General features: G+C 36.2%; 1 protein-coding gene across 1 annotated transcript in view; it reads right to left on the bottom strand.

The window, feature by feature from the left end:
* Positions 1-18,277, bottom strand: part of LOC136033194 (rhophilin-2-B-like) — a 140,510-nt gene that overhangs the window by 79,216 nt on the left and 43,017 nt on the right. Inside the window, exon 2 of the mRNA XM_065713905.1 lies at positions 747-862. Coding sequence (XP_065569977.1) covers positions 747-862 — 116 coding nt within the window. The remainder of the gene's footprint in view (positions 1-746; positions 863-18,277) is intronic.

Below are 18,277 nucleotides of genomic sequence, written 5' to 3'. Positions count from 1 at the left end.
AATAAATTGTTTTCTTTGTAAATATCAACTTCGTTACGTTACTTCGATTACGTTACTTCGATTTCGATTTCCTTACTTCGATACGCCCGTAAGCAGAACTGTTCATTTAATTAATAACTACCCGACATGTCTCCCAGAACACAATAAACTACATCATACCTATAAAGATTTAGTTCTAGCATTCTACAACTATTGGGAAGTATCAGGAGTTAGTTTATTTGAGAAACTTGTGACACACTTACTCCCACCGTTTACCCGTGTCATTTAACCAAACACTTGGAAAACTATAGGTTCTATGTAACCAAACACTTGGAAAACTATGGGTTCCGTCACTATCTTAGCTCTCTGACTATCTACCTTAGTTCTACTGCCCAAGGAATGACGCATGGACTGATAATACATAGACATATCTATTAGCAAATGAACTAACATCATTTTTATACAATCCTAATATGGGGGGGGGGATTAATGCCAGATTGCCTCTAACTCAATTGGACTATCTTTCTTGGCTTTTTCTACAATTAGCCATGACTTGATGCCCACAACTATTTCATTTTAATTCGAATTTAATTGAATTGAAATATCAAGAGTCAGTTTTACAGACACTTGTGGATTCTGCGAAACAATTTTTTTTTTCTTTGTAAATATCACCTTCGTTTTATACTTCCGTAAGCAGAACTATTCATTTAATTAATAACTACCCGACATGCCTCCCAGAACACAATAAATAATAAACTACACCATACCTATAAAGATTTTCGGCACCATCTCTGAGTCGCAGTTCTTTGTTGATTTCTAGGTTGATCTTTGTCCTTTTTGTCTGTAACTTTGACCTGCATGTCGCACCACGGGGATCAGAACCCTGAAATTGGCAAATAATTAGCTTAAAGGCTTTAATTCAAACCGCAAATTTGTTCTCAATCTTCTCAATCATTACTGTTATTCACTCTGAACTGAGTAGTTCGTTTTCTTTTGTCATATTTGGGTCAAAATTATGCAGAGACTAAACAATGCAACTTTACTCGCTTTGATGAAGTATTGTGTGACAAGACACACGGCTTCAAAAATATTGTAACTCCACCGTGGCTCAGAATCTGTGGCATATACTGGTCTAGGAAGCAATTCAAGGGGCAGCCCAAGGTCAAAATCAAGCATATGAGGTGTCATATGTCACACACGCACCACCATGTGTTGAAGCCCACTATGGGTGAAGCAAAGAGGCTTAACGTGGCAAAACTGCAACAGGTGTGATGGAACAACTTGTTCCGAAATTGTGGTGTTCCAGGATGTGTACCAAGTGGCCGTAAACGGGTGACCCCTCTGAACAACTTAATTTTTTTAAGCACAAAATGTGAGACTTCAGCTGACAGTTTAGTTAAATCTTTCTCATATAACCGCAGTTGGTTGTTTAAGAAGGTCTCTGGAGAAGCCAAAAATTACTCACATTACACCGAAGAGCAACACAATAAGACACTCAAAATAATGATTTTAAAGTTGAACTATGGTCAATAGTTGGTCAAAAGACTTTTCAGGTTCTAAGTCATTTAATCTATACGAAAAAGACAAAGAAAAATGACAAATAATACCAAGACACGCATATAGATGTGTATATATACGGGTTTATAAAATAGATACAGACACATACATATATATATATATATGGGAGTAAAGTTGAATTCCCGATTTACTTTTTAGCTTCCCATGAAAGACATTTCCGTGAACGACATTTTTCACAGATGTCAGATCTCCACATCTCCAAAAAAAGATGAATTACTGTTCCATGCCATTTGTATAATATCAACATTAACTAAATTTTAGCAAAGCTTTTCTAAACAGAACTCACAACCCTTTGAAATCCAGAGTAGAATCAATAAAAGGGGAAAGTAACGCCACCAGGATGAATAGACCGACGTTTACAAATTGTACCTTTTACGGTCTATTATCGAATGACAGACAAACCATCCGTTATTATCAAGACAGAAAGCTCTCAACTTTAAAAATCACCTCCTTCTCTCCCTATTAGTTTTTTCTATAACTACTGAACAATGGCGGCTCAAAAAGGGTGAGGAAAAATTTCCAATTTCAAGTGCTCTTTATATCCTCAATTCCCTCGTAATCCTAATAGTTAATGAATAATTGAATCAGAGGGGTAAAGGGGGTTTAATACTTGAATTCCAAAAATCAGGACTGATTGAAGCAATAGGTCAATTGCGTTGAGTATAATTGGATTCCTCTTAGATTTATTGTTTAAGGCAGATGTCATAGGCCTACCATTGTCAAGGCTCCTTTAATGTTATTTACCTATCGATTTATCCAAACAGACTGTCCCATATGGTTGCAGCTTCGGTCCTATCTTTCATATAAACAAAGGCGTCATTTCAGATACTAATTGCCGTTGGCGAAATCTTAAGTTACAAATTAGGCCTCTTGTACGGTTGTAGTTTATTCTATTATTTTTTTGCGTCGATGTTGATAACACAGTTACTAAAGCCATTTTTTGAATAGCTGAAACCAGAAATATAAAAACAAAATTTATTTTTGAGTGATTTAATTCACTTGAAACTGTAGAATACGTCTCCTTACAGTGAAAACTGTATGCTTTCCTCTAAAGATCAGAGCATTTTCCTTACTGAAGGATTGTCCTTAGACCAACTCGATAAAAAAAAAATACACGTATCCTCACCCTTGTGTGCAGATATTCTTACTCTTAGTGAAACTTTTGGTACTTGTTAAATATCCTGACCACACTTTGTTTTCTCTCCTTAATAAAACCGGTTTCTCTCTATATCTCAGTATCACTCGGAGATAATCAGCTTAGGCTGAGAGAAATAAACTAGTATACAGGTATGTTTTAATTAAATATTTGGTATAGAGTTGGGACTTTGGTTAGGTTATTTCATATAATGCGGCCTCTATACCATAATTCTCTGTTGTAGTTTCCATGATTTTGTTAATAAAGTATTACGATTTCATCATATTTTAGTATATTTCATTATGATTTACCTAATTTCACTTCTTGAATATGTTTGAGATATTTAACATGTACCAAACTTTGGCACCTTGGCAAGGTCCTTAAGCTGAATCTCGGGGGAAAAACTCATATTCCCTATTCGTGTGCATATAGGCATATACTTAAAATGAATTTTCTTCTGGAGGAAAGCGGTCACCCAATAAGCCACAAGGTGTACATATTGAGAGCACCATTCGTTCAATCACGCCGTGCCTCTTCGTGCCACACATGGAGCATTCCCAACCGCGCATGGCACATTTCCACCAAGCGCCATCTGAGTGCACGATTGTTAAAAATGAATTGCACCTCGCTCCAATGAACTTTTTACCGTAAACCTGAAGCAGTCAGATATGAATCAAAACTGGGTCCAGCTTCAGCTGGACGGTTTAGATTTAGACTAATAAAAAATTACCTGAAAGATATGAACCAAAACTAGGTCTAGCTTCAGCTGGACGGTTTACGCAAAATTTCGAATTTTGTTCCAATTCTGGATTCAGGAAGGACTCCTGAATCACAAAGGTCCGTTTAATTAGAACAAATAGCTCATTTAATATTACTAAAAATATTTTAGCGTAAATAGCGAGATATTGACGAGGGGACGAACCCCCTCATATGCGTAATAGTTTCTGTTCATTTTAAGTTGTAATGTTACTCCTTACTTTCAGTTGAAAAACGTTTGTTTTTTTTTAATTTAACTTTTGATTGTTTTTTTAATAATGCTCGGATATCCTGCGCCCTCTTCATGGAAATTATCTTCCCCATGAAAATTCCTCAATAGAAACATCCTCCCACATAACTAAATCCCCCCGAACCATCCCCCTACCAGGAAAATCCCACATGAAAACGTCTGTATACTTACCAATAACCAATACTATATGTAAATAATGGGCAAAGTTTATAACTTACTGTCGTTCCCCCGGGGACTGTGGGGGATTAAGTCGTCCTCAAAGACATAGTTATTAGATATTTTGACTATGCTGAACAGAATGGCTATCTCAAAATTTTGATCCGTTGACTTTGGAAAAAAATTAGTGTGGGAGGGGGCCTAGTTTTCCATTTTTTTGGTCGCTTAAAAAGGGCATTAGAACTTTTAATTTACGTTCGAATGAGCCCTCTCGTGAAATTCTAGGACCACTGGGTCGATACAATCATCCGCGGGAAAAAAACAAAACAAATGAACACGCATCCGTGATCTTTTTTCAGGCAAAAACACAAAATTGTGCCGATGAAGATGTTAAAGATAGAATAGCCAAGGCTCATGGTGTTTTTTCAGTTAAGTTTGGAAGAATAGGAAGATAAGTCTGCAAACCAAGATTAGAATTTTGGAAGGTACAGTGATGACAGTGGTCAAATGTGGCTCTGAAGCATGGGCGCTCCGAAAAGCGGATGAAGATTTACTAGATGTCTTCCAGAGGAATTGACTACGGACTGCTCTGGGTAAAAGTGTGGTTTAATCCTACTTTCTAAGGCTATAATGAGAGAAAGAATGAGATGACTAGGGCATGTTCTGCGGATGAAGGATGGCAGATTGCCAAAGATTGCCCTTTGCCACCAACCGTCTAGGGCTAAACGGAAAGCAGTCCGTCCATGGTGGGAGGATATCATAAATATATTTAATGGAAATGAGAACTTCCTGGGAGGGTGTAAAAAGGGAATCTTTGAATAGATTGGGATGGAGGAGTTTGCTTAGGAGTGTTGGCCTTAGGCGGCTTGGTGCTGCGCTGAGTTGTTGTTGGTAGTATTAGTAGTAAAGAAAAAAATTAATTGTCAAAAGATTAAGTGCAAGAAATCCTTTCCGGTGGGAGGATCAAGAACCTGAAGTTACTCCCTATGTACATGCCTGTCCCAGATACATTATAGAAAAAGTTGCACTTATATTTTTGCTCTCCTGTATTCATAAACATCTCTTATCCAGCAATATATTTGGTAGGGAATTCGGGGGAAGGGGGTTGAAAACTGAATAAAACAGGAGAACGTTTGAAAATATAGGAGAAGAGTAAGCACTTTGAACTATTTTGGAATGGGTGGCCTCCATTCACTGTTAATTAGTACTTATGTGTAATCTCAATTACTTTTATCCTAATCACACGAAATATTTTTTTTTATTAACTAATGAACATTCAAACTTTGTATTTTTATTTTTTTATCTTCGTCGCATTCAAAAAACCTGTTCTATATGATCGAACGTAGTAGTATCTGAACACATTAAATAATTATACTAATGGAAACATATTTCATTTAAAACCTATTCTATTTTCTAGATTCCCCTCGCAATTTATCATAACAGTTGAACAGTGAGGGGAGATTAGATAGATTGAAAAAGTATGAAAATATTTTAGTGTGATTTAATATCATTTATGTAAATTAACTTACTATAACCTCATCCATAAATTTTATTAGGGGTGGGTGTGAGCTAAGAGAGTTTATTCAAAAACTTGGCCTTGAATGCAGCTCCTCTTCTGTTTTACGATCGAAGTCATTATGTTCATATGATAGGGCAATGACTTCTGAAAAGTGGAAGGTAAATACATTTGAGGATAAAAGGTGGTATGACAAAAAGCTATTCTCAGATAAAAAAGAAAATAATTTAATTTTTCACACACCGAATGAAAAAACTGTATTTAAACTTTTGAAAATTGCCATAGGGCAAGGGTAAGAGAGTTTTTTTTGGTGTGTTATAGAGTCAAAGAGCGAGGCGTTGAGTGGGATAGCCCCTTTCATATATGGAATAATTTCTGTTCGTTTAAGTTTTAATATCGCTCCTTACTTTTAGTGAAAAAAAATGTTTGTTTTTCATTAATACTACCAAGGTAAGTGGAGCTGTCCATCTGATAAGATGGACAGTTGGGAGCTGTCCCAACGTCATCTTTTCATCTTCACTTATTCCTATCCTTAGTGACTCTTCTTAACAATTATTTTCAAACCTGAACTAGCACCCTGAACTCGCAAAATCTCAAAAATTTCATTCATTTTGCTCACAATTTCATCTAGGATGCTTGAATTATCAGTATAATCTAAGTCCAGGAGAGTTTTTCCTTCCTATTTGATTCCGTGGTCTCCCATTACCTTTCCTGTGCTTCTTAAGACAAAATCTGGTACTTAAGCATTATACAAGAAACACTCGAGGAATAGGACCACGAACATCAGACATTTCCCGCTTTTCACGGTGATTATATGAGACAATTAGCTTCGGCTCGCTGGGAAAATACATAGTAGCTATATTTTAATTCAATTTTTAGTTGGTATTTTGGTTTAGGTTACTTACTTTATATAATGCGCTCTGGGCGTCCCCCCTACCGTAATTCTTTGTTGTAGTCTTAACAGTTTTGCAAATAAAGTATTATATTTTCATCATATTTTTTTTATTTCATTAGCATTAACCAAATCTCACTTCTCGAGTGCTTCTCATATAATCCTTAAGTACCTTATTTTGGTCTCAGGAAAAGCAATGGTTCCGGGTACCAGTACAGGACGGCAACCAACACATCTTCTCAAGTCTACACCATAGTCTTAAGGGGGTGATTAAGTGAACTGATGGAACTCGAAAATCCCATGTTAAATTGAAAATTTATATTTAAAAAGTACTCAAGTATTCATTGGCGGAAGATGCCGCTTTTAATATCAGGCCATAGCTTCTTGAAGATGCTACAAAATGTTTGAAAGGATTTTGTTCTATTTCCTCTAATTGCTTAGAAATCTTAGAAAATGTCTAGGGATTTTTCACAAGTGTACTCTATGAAGGATATTGCTTTTGGAACAAAATTGGTACTATCATGTGCAGAAGACAATAACCTATAAGATGATTGGAACCATTTTTTGATGTATTTTCCTGTTTTCTAACAGTCCCCTAGAATATTTTCAGCTACCTGAAATTTTTACAAGTCGGTTGCCATAAAGAATCGTTTCAGATCGCCGATAATAACCCCTAGAGACGAAAATGACAAGCTGGAATAATCAGCTGCTTGTTAATAGTGTGAAATTTTCATAAATTATTTCAATGCAATGAAGAAACATAGAAATGAGAAATAGTCAGGAGCCTTCAGGAAAGTTATGCACACAAAGCCGAAATCATGGGGAAAATTAAATCAAAGCGAGGTATGGAACTGCGAAACTGCGAGAAATTTGGGGATAGGCTAGTGGATAAAGAACCGAAAAGAGTCTAAGGCGGACTATTGCATGGAAGTTGGAAAGAATGGACTGGTCAACCCCAAACGAGGCCACGACTACTTTTACCAAGTACAATCAGTCAGCTTGAATGTGCTCAGCTATATACTTGCTTTTTCATGATTTTTACCCAGAAAGACTTCTACATTGAAAAGATAGACCGCAATCCAGGCTTTTGGACCGAAAAGATTTTTCCCAAGCTGAAAGGATTCTTCATTGATGCTTTGATCCCAAAGTTCCACAGGGGGTTCCAATACAAGAGCCGTACTTATAAGATTAATCGTCTAGTACCGGTAACAGGAAAATTCATTTTCCTTACATTCTATCCTTCTTTGTAGTTACATACTTAATTGTATTGTCATTTGAAATAAAATACCTTTGTTTATATTGCTTGTCCTCCAACTTTATCAAACAGTTCGTAGTAACGAACTGTAGTAAAGAGCGACCCGGCTCAATAGTAACCGAAACTCTTAAAAAATGGAATTTTGGTACCAATAGCTACATCAAAAGAATCGCATTTTAATGCTGATTTTAAATATATTAAATAAAAAAACAAGTTTTTTCAACTGAAAGTAAGGAGCGACATTAAAACTTAAAACGAACAGAAATTACTTCGTATATAAAAGGGGCTGCTTCTTCATCAACGCCCCGCTCTTTACGCTAAAGTTTGACTCTTTCTCCCAACTCTTCTTTTTAAAACAGTAAAAAACTTTAGCGTAAAGAGCGGGGCGTTGATGAGGAAGCAGCCCCTTTTATATACGAAGTAATTTGTGTCCGTTTTAAGTTTTAATGTCGCTCCTTACTTTCAGTTGAAAAAACTTGTTTTTTTATTTAATTTCTGAATGTTTTTGAATAAATGCATGTTTTGATTTTGGCTCTCCGCAGAGTAATAATTGAAACAAAATTTGAATTTTTTTTTTTTTTTTTTTTTTTGCTGAATGGCTTACTCATAATTTTGATCGAATGATTTTGGGAAAAAAGAGCGGGGGAGGAAGCCTAGTTGCCCTCCAATTTTTTGGTTAATAAAAAAAGGCAACTAGAAATTTAATTTATTACGAATGGTTTTATAAGTAAAAGATATACGTAACTTATAAACTAGCTTACGTGAAGAATTTTTTATTCTCATATTTTTATTACACATATGAGAGGGTTCACCCCGTCGTCAGTACCTCTCTCTTTACACTAAATCCTAAATTTTGGCCCAATTAATTAAGAATGACCCCTGAATCACAAAAGCCGTAGAATAAATAATTGACATTACTAAAAATACTTTAGCGTAAAGAGCGAGGTATTAGGAGGAGGTGAGCCCCTCATATGGGTAATAATTTCTGTTCGTTTTAAGTTTTGATGCTGCTCCTTACTTCCAGCTGAAAAAAAACTTTTTCATATATATTTTTTCATTGTTTTTTTTTAATAATGTTAGTAAATCCTGCGCTCCCTTCATGGAAATTTTCTTCCCCCACGACCAAGTCCTCGATGGAAAGTTCCCCCAGTATATCCCCCTCTTTTCGACCCCTCTCCCCGACCAAAAAATTCTCCTGAAAACACCTGTACACTTCCCAATAACCATTACTATATGTAAGCACTGGTCAAAGTTTTTAACTTGTAACCCCTCCCACGGAGACTATGGAGGAGTAAGTCGTCTCCAAAGACATAGTTATAAGGTTTTTCGACTACGTTGAATAAAATGGCTATCTCAGAATTTTGATCCGTTGACTTTGGGAAAATAATTAGCGTGGGAGGGGGCCTAGGTGCCCTCCAATTTTTTTCGTCGCTTAAAAAGGGCACTAGAACTTTTTATTTCCGTTTGAATGAGCCCTCTCGCAACATTCTAGGACAATTTGGTGGATACGATCACCCCTGGAAAAAAAAACAAAACAAAAAAAACAAATAAACACGCATCCGTGATCTGCCTAAAAGTCATAGAACACTACTGTAGAAATTTCAAGCTCCTATCTGCAAAATGTGGAATTTTGTATTTTTTGTCAGAAGGCAGATCACAGATGCGTGTTTATTTGTTGTTGTTTTTTCAGGGGTGATCGTATCAACCCAGTGGCCCTAGAATGCTGCAAAAGGGCTCATTCTAACGGAAATGAAAAGTTCTAGTGCCTTTTTTAAGTGACCAAAATCTCGGAGGGCACCTAGGCCCCCGTCCCACGCTAATTATTTTTCCAAAGTAACCGGATCAAAATTCTGAGATAGCCATTTTATTCAGCGTAGTCGGAAATCCTTATAACTAAATCCTTATAAGTGTACAGACGTCTTCAGGGGCGTTTTCATTTGGTCTGGGGCAGGGTTGAGAAGAGAGGGATATGCTGGGGAAACTTTTCATGGAGGAAGAAAATTTCCATGAAGGGAGCGCAGGATTTCCTACTATTATTAAAAAAAAAACAATGAAAAAATAAATATGACAAAGTTTTTTCAACTGAAAGTGAGGAGCAGCATTAAAACTTAAAAGGAACAGAAATTATTACGCATATGAGGGGCTCACCTCCTCCTAATACCTCGCTCTCTACGCTAAAGTATTTTTAGAATTTCAACTATTTATTCTACGGCTTTTGTAATTCAGGGGTCATTCTTAAGAAATCGGGACAAAATTTAAGCTCTAGTGTGAAGAGGGAGGTACTGTTGAGGGGGTGAGCCCCCCTCATATATGTAATAAAAATGTGAGAATACAGAAGTTCCTTACGTAAGCTAATTTGTAAGTTACGTATGTCTTTAACTAGTAAAATTTATTTTTACTAATAATTTTACTAATAAAAAAATTCGTAAGAAATTAAAAGTTCTAGTTGCCTTTTCAGGTAACCAAATAATCGGAGAGCAACTATACCTCCTTCCTCGCTCCTATTTTTTTCTCAAAATCGTTTGGTCAAAACTATGAGAAACCCATTTAGCCAAAAAAATAAATACCCAAATTTCGTTTTAATTATTCATCTGTGGAGAGCATAAATCAAAACATGCATTGATTAAAAAACGTTAAGAAATTAAATTAAATAAAAACAAGTGTTTTTAACTGAAAGTAAGGAGTGACATTAAAACATAAAACGAACAGAAATTACTTCATATATGAAAGCGGCTGTCTCCTCATCAATGCCCCGGTCTTCACGCTAAAGTCTGACTCTTCCTCTTAACTCTATTTTTTAAAACAGTAAAAAACTTCAGCGTAAAGAGCGGGGCGTTCATGAGGAAGCAGTCCCTTTCATATACGAAGTAATTTCTGTTCGTCTTAAGTTTTAATGTCACTCCTTACTTTCAGTTTTATTTTTTTTTTTAATTTAATTTGTAAGAAAACTTAGGTTTTCTAAGAATCCTCGAAGAAAGCTTTCAACTAAGTTCGCTGTTTAGTTTCGAATTAATGAAATGAGGTATTTTAAATAGCCTATCCCTAGGAAATAAAGTGGAAAAAACAATAAATTTTAAAATGCATTCTATGCATGCCGTCACAGTTGCATATACATGGGCATTTTGTACTTGAGAATGATAGTGCTCTTTTGCTCATTTTCTAATCTCCCTTGGTCGGTAACCAAGCTTTGCAAGACACTGTCAAATATATTATTATTTCTCGGCTGAAGCATCTCACCAAAGGAAGCTGTCAATCAAAACCTTTGACAAGACTTGATAATTGGTGCTATTTGAAGTTTTGACAATCGACGATCTCTAGATAATTAAAAGACAGAAGGGTAACCTTACTTCAATTCTGAAGCTCGATGTTTTCAAGTTCACTTAATCACGGCCTTAAGCCTTTTGTTTACACTATATCAATAATGTCATGGAGCGTCATACAATTCCGAATTTTCATGTATTTGTAGATACCCCTTCCCCTCTCAAATTAATGTCTATGGAAGTCCTTGACGTGGAAGCTCCAGTTCGTCCTAAATTGAGTTCACTGGTACTCTCATAAAACTTTCACATACCAAAATATCAATTAAACGTTCTTATCAGCGACTCCGCTTTATTAGACTCGAAATGTCCGGTGAAATTAATTTACGGAAGCCGGCGCCGAGACAAGTTAGGTTTCCCATGGACAACCAGAAGAATAATGAAATATTAAACATTTTGCATAAAAGAAACGCATGTAGATAATTTAAAATAGGGTACGATGTTTAGTAAAATTAAGAGGGGTCTTCAACTTTTAACAACTGGTGTACATCTCGGAACATCCTTTGGTGCTTGTATGATATAGGGTACTTGTGTATTATTCAGACCAGACTCAATAAGTAAGGTTAGGTTCTTTCATGAAACAAACTACGATGCAGGTACATTTTATGAGAAAATCCGGTTTCATAGCCACAAAGACAAAACTCAAAGACAAAAGGTTAGGTTAGAATTCTAAGTTGTTATTTTACAAATTTTCCTAATAAAGTATTATATTTTCTTCATATTTTGTTTTATTTCATTAGCTTTATCAAAAGTTTGGGCTATATATTTGCACATTGGGGGGGGGGGGTGCATTATATCAAATATCTAACTTAACATAGCCTAACCACCTCTATACATAAAATATTTTATTAAAATGTACCTGCATCGTAGTTTGTTTCACAAAAGAACCTAACTTCACTTATTGAGTGTGTTCTGAATAATACACAAGTACCTGATATAGTCTCGACCACTTAATCTTTCTCTGACGCTCAATCCTAATGAAATATACCTAAGTATGATCAAAATATAATTATTAGAAACAAGTTTGGGCTATATATTCTCATATTAAGGGGGAGGAGGTAAAGTATAGCGGGTCTGCATGCCTAATGTGTAAGGTACACTTATTCTGCATATTATGAAGTAATTTTTTTTCCAACTTCACATTGTCCAAATACTTTACCCCCCCCCCTCCGAATGCGCAAATACATACCACAAATTATATATTTCCCATCGATTCTGTGACTTCTCTTTGTCTTGTCTCACACTAAGCCGAAAGAATATAACGAAAAATCTGTTCTACAGTGCGTCAGTCGATGAACAACCTGAGTGATCGGGGCTAAATCATACAAAACCAATCCTTGTTTTCCATGACGCATGGCATACCTTCACTACATCGTGCCTCCTCGCACCACACGTGGTAAACTTTATAGCATGAATAGTACGTACCGCCTAGTTTAAGCAGTTTTCGAAAGTGGGCAATCCCCAGTAGAATAATGACCTGTTATATCCAACTCGATCTATCGAATATAAATTAAATTTATCGAATCAAATAAATTTATATTTATCATTGCTCCCCTCCCCCAAAAATTTTTTATGCACATGCCTCATTCCCTCACTTCTGTCCTCCTGCTCAGTAATCTTCCTAATTTTTTAGTGCGATTAGCATAAAAATACACACATTTGAAGTGTGGAGTAAGTGTGTATGCTTTCTAGGCATTGCAAGTTACAACGCTTATCATAATCGAAGCCTAATTTTTTTTTTTACTTCGCTTAACTAGCTGAATCGCAACGGAATAATCGTTGGTGTATCCAATTCTGTAAAGTACTTCATATATGGAATAACCACCACTTTCAGTAATTATACAAGTGAGAATATGTTCGCTGTATAGTCAATCCTGTTTGATAGTACCCCCTAGCAATTTATCAAAACAGTTGAATAATTGGGATACTTTAGATCAGGGTCTCTTATATGGGGGTCCCTGGAGCTCAAGGATTTCACTCTGAGTCGCTAGAGGCTAGACCAATAAAGTTAATTAAGTAATATGATATTTACTCAACAAACTGTGGTGGTTATTTTCTTAACAAAAGTAAAAAGATGCGAAAGAGATGACTGGATTAGTGTTTTGATGATTTTAGTTCATTATTAACGCGGTTCTTGAGAACACTGGTTAGTTTGCTGTGACTAATAATAGAATACAGTGTCTCACCATGGATGTTCAAATTAAGATTTTGGATTTACAAAGGACCGAAGAACAGGCAATTATATATTTCCAGGATAAGGAGTTGTTGCCCAGAACAAAACACTGCGTCAATGGACACACCATGACTTTGTGCTCTTACTAGAAGCACCATTTTTGGAAGTGTAACGCTGCGTTCTGGGAGAAAATTTCCAATTTCTAGTTTTCACAATTTTGCTGATAAAATATTCTATTTTCATCATATTTTGTTTTTTTCATTAGCATTACCCAAACTACAGTTCACGAGTGTGTTTTATATGATAGACAAGTAGCGTTCAAATAACTGATTTTATTATATCACTGTACAGGCACGTACGAATGACTTTTTTCCACATTTGAATTTGAGCCATTAATAATTAATATATTTAGTTTTGAGACATTCTACAACCAAATATCCACATATAACATCGCCATGTCGTTTCGCACGATGTCCTTCCGTCATAGGGCACCCCCTTCCACGGTGAGCGAGACAGTTATCTTTATGTACCCCTTCCCTTGCACACAAACCGATTCAAACTTCAACAAATCAATAATTTCTCAATTCGAGCAAATATTGCTTATCATATTTAATTTTGAGATATTCTACAATGAAACAAACAACATTCGCCTAGCCGTTTCGCAGGATGCCTTCCCATCATAGGGCACCCCCTTCCGCGGTGAATCAGTTATTTAACAAAAAGATTTAATTTGAATGCTTATTTTGACCATGTATAAACTAATCAGTGCATCGTATTAACCTATTTGTCTTCTATCACAAAAGCGAAATTGGTGAGTAACCGCCCTGTTGCATACGGATAGTAAATAAGACTATTTGCGCAATTGTATTTGCTTCAAAGTACTGACTTTTGGCTAAAAGCTCACTCAAAGGACGCTTCAATCGTGATTGATCAGCAGGTGGGAGGAATAGCATAGCCTACATCAGGGGTGGGGATTTCAAATTTAAGAGAAAAAGGGGAGTAATATTTTGTATCGGTAAAACACGATAAACAATATAAATGCCTCCCTATGTTTACGCTACGCCAGGAGTAAATTTGGATTTACTTTTCTCGGGAGAATATTAGACGTGAAATAATGAAGATTTATTCTCTGAATAAAGATACACTACTTAAATAGGAATTGGGTTAGATAACAGAAAATGGTTTTGGTTGGATATTCAAAAATAAAAATACACCCTTTGCATACGAATTGTAAAAAGTTTAAGAGAAATCAGGGAACTAATATCAAGGAGGCACACTCGTGCCTCTATAAAGAGGCGAACCACGACAATGTTAAGCGATCTTCGGTTCCAGTAGTCGCAGAGGGATGAGGAGGGATGCATTTCGTAGCCCGAGCTCCAACTAAGAAACCTGCCAAATTTCATCCCCCTCCGACTTTTCCTTCATGGGGAAAATCTGGCCGAAAGTTTTGACCCACCAACCCCAGCCCCTCTTTAACGTTGTCCGATCGGGCTGAAATTCACAAGTTAAGGTCCCCTAGGGCCCAGGAGCTTATCCGCGAAATTTCAGCTCGATCCGATAACTCCTTCTATGTTTTCCAGAAACCACGCATTAGCCACTTAATTAACCCATTTCTCCATAAGAGTCCATGTTAATTTGAAATTTTTAAAAGTTATTTAAAAGTTATATTTGCACACATGCAGGTGGTTAGCTCAGTCGGTAGGACGTGGGACTTATAATCCTCGGGTCAAGGGTTCAAGTCCCCTATTGGGCGGTTTTTTTTTTCACAAAAAATGAAAAAAACTTCGTTTTCTTAAAGAGTTAAAGAGGCTGCGTCCCAAAGTCGAACCTTAAAACGTACAGGAATGTACGAAGGGTGTACGAAGACTCATTCGACGCGGAATTCTCCGAGTAATTTTCCTGGAAAGTTTCTTTGGGAAATCTTAACCCCCCGATTTTCTAGCTTAGAAAAGCCTACAGAAATAATATGAAAAAAACTTCGTTTTCTTAAAGAGTTAAAGAGGCTGCGTCCCAAAGTCGAACCTTAAAACGTACAGGAATTAGGAGAAGCAGTTGGGGGGCTGCCGTCCCCCTAACCCCCCGCTCTTGGCTTCGGAAAGGCCCTCTTTTAATTAACAAAAAATTGAAATGAATGAATAATGGAATAACTTCGAAAAATGTTAAACACAAGAGGACAGGAGAACCATTGCGCCGAAACTAGTAATTAGTAACAATGAAGTCCCCCCCACAACAAAAAACCTGTACATAAGAGTCTTTAAAAGCGGGGGGTTTGGGGGGCGGCAGCCCCCCAATTGCCTCTCCTAATTCCTGTACGTTTTAAGGTTCGACTTTGGGACGCAGCCTCTTTAACTCTTTAAGAGAACGAAGTTTTTTTCATATTATTTACATATATGTTGAATAAGCAAATGATAAAATCATGAGTTGTACAATACGCAGTCGATATAGAAAATAAAAAAAAAGTAGTTAAGTTGGAGATAGAATTTTGATTATAAATTCCTAGAACATTGTCTACAGGGGGGGGGCTTCAAATGCAACAGAAAAGAGGTAAGCACAATTTCTGAATCTGTAAAATACCCAAATAATGCAAGTACCACCTTACGTTTCTGTTTGCTTGAGGGTATTTTTGGAGTTTATTATTTTCAGTAGAACACAAGAAGCTTAAAAATGAAGAACAAATTTCGTCTACATGAACCACTCCGGTAGAGTGGTCTTATTGACGTCAAAATGACTAGTCAATCAAAGTACTTGATGAATGGGTTGATATAACCCATCCCGAATCAACCGCATATTCATTAACACTTGATTGACATGTCACTCCCACAGCTCAATTGGAAGTGGAAAAATGAGATACACAATAGGAATTGGTCTCAAATATAAGCGACCAAAATGACCCCATATTATCAATCAGGGCCGTATCCGAGATTTTTTTTTGTGGGGGGGGGTAAAAAGAATTTCTTCGGAGGGGGTGCACAAAAAATGTGAAAAATGTTTATATTCATTTTGTTCCGTTTTTACGAGTCAGACAAACATTTCAGGGAGGTCAAACCCACTAGCCCCCTGGGCATGGCCATGCTATGAATTGCAGTTCGGCGACAATCAAGGAAGAAAGTTAGTTTAGCCCCAACTCTTTCTAGCAAAAACACTACGTCTCATCAACTTAGCACTTCTTAAATTTTGATGAACATTTGAGATTTCCTTCACATATATATATAATTTGTCTTCTTCGGTAAAAATTGCATATTGTCTACAATCTGCTATAAATTGACACAGCTATAGATTTATAGTTTTCTACCGATGAAAAAACTAGAATATGTTTTGTGTAGTTAATTGAACCCGCGAAAAAAAAACCTGAAAAACGACGACAGAGGGAGTCCTTTTTCTGATTCCAGCCTCCTGAACTTGTGACTGTGTGTGTCTATGTTTCTAGTCATGTCACGTTTTTGATGAAAGACAAGTCAAACTAATTTTGTGCACCCCCCCCCTCCTATGGTAGCAGAATTTTGAAGTCTGTACTTTCAAGCTGACAAAACTAAACTCACTGGAATAAGAATTTACTGAAAATATTTACATAAATTACTCCAAAAAACAGAAAACAGAATTTTTCCCTATAGCTCCATGGCAAAGAGTGTGGTTTAATTTCATTGGCTTACGTCTCGAACGTATTTCCGTATTCCAGTCACGTTAATTCGCAAGCATACGTCAGAAAAGGGAAGCCAGATAGTACTGCCCTTTTAAAACCTGAGTGGTTCACCTTTGGCCTGTGTAGAATTTTAAGCCAATAAAAAGAACTTAAATTTCACCTGATTGGTTCTGGTGTGTAAAATTAGAGAGCCCAAACCTCTCAAGTTTAAAATGACAAAATAGATACTTACTTACTTAGACTAAGGTCCCCTAGGACCCTGGGAATTTTATTTTTAAATTCCCGGGGCCCTTTAAACTAAATATGTGAGCACAAGCCTATTCAACATTTTTTGACGACATTAGTTGTTTTTTATACATTTTATCTATATTCTTTAGATTTGATAAAATTATGTTAGTTCTTAATATAACGCTGCAAGTTACCTCTGCATGAGAATTTTGTGATATTATTTGACGGAAGATAATTCGTGACGGCAGGTTTCGTGGGGAGCACAAATAAAAAAACAAACTAGAAGCATATAAATGGTACTTGCAGTAAAAATTTTAAATATTTTTAAATTTTGGAAGAGGAGGTAGTCAGAGGTACCCCACAAGTAAAAAAAGGGAATTTAAAATAAATAAAAAAAACATCAAAAACAGTTGATTTAGCCGCAAAATACAAAAAATTAGAGGAACAATTCTCGTGATATCGTAGTGAGAGGGAAACGCTGAAGCTAGCCCTCTATATATTCCTGTCTGAAAGATAGTGAAATTCCAAAGTTGACAGTTGAATCAAAACACTAACCTACTCTGAATTTAAGAAAGGAAATTTCTGTTGGAAAAACTAAAGGGAAAAAACCCCAGTCTGTTCGCTCCTTGAAAGGAAATGTAATACACCATTTGTTACCTTATTTTTTTTAAGAGAGATTTTTAATTTTAAGATTTTTTAATTTTAATTTTTCTACGTGCAGCTTTTGGGTATTTCGAAGATTTCAAACTTAAATAAGGTATATACGAATATACCTGAGCATAATATATACAATAATATTATGATAATAATGAATATAATAGTTCTCAGCTATACATTATTTATTCAGAAACCGGCTAAGGCGTCTGTGGAACGTTTTAAATGTGGTAGTCAGACGTTACTTTGCTTGTGTGATTTTCATAATTATTATTGAAAGCACAGCAAGAGCTAGAATAATATTATGCGAATGTGTGGTGTTTTCTACCCCGGCTTGAATTATCACTCATTAAAATGTGATGTGGCCTCGGGTGTGGCTAAAAACTAGGACATATCCAAATTTAAGGAGGTTGGCATCCTGGGAAATTTTCGGATTATCGTTTCCATTCCTTTTAGTGATTGGAGTCCTTTGTACCGATCCCCCTTTTCCTTAAGTAAAATGAATAAATTGAAAAACAGCCGAGCTACTTGTCCCGGCCTAATTTTATTCTCATTTCCTAAATAGAATTTTAAACGATTTATTGAGAATAACGACGTAACAAGAGGGTACCCAATGGACCCACAATCCTCATAATTTCCGAAGAGATAGTTCTAAGTTTCAAAACATCAGTTGTGCATCACTGTAATTTAAGCACCCTATCAGCCACTTAAGACTTTGTTATAGTCCCTCCCCAGCCACGGAAGATAC

Source organism: Artemia franciscana, chromosome 11, assembly GCF_032884065.1.
Source record: "Artemia franciscana chromosome 11, ASM3288406v1, whole genome shotgun sequence".
Classification (NCBI taxonomy): Eukaryota; Metazoa; Arthropoda; class Branchiopoda; order Anostraca; family Artemiidae; genus Artemia; species Artemia franciscana.
Note: the sequence above shows the minus strand (reverse complement) of the source record. Positions and strands in the feature narration are given on the sequence as shown.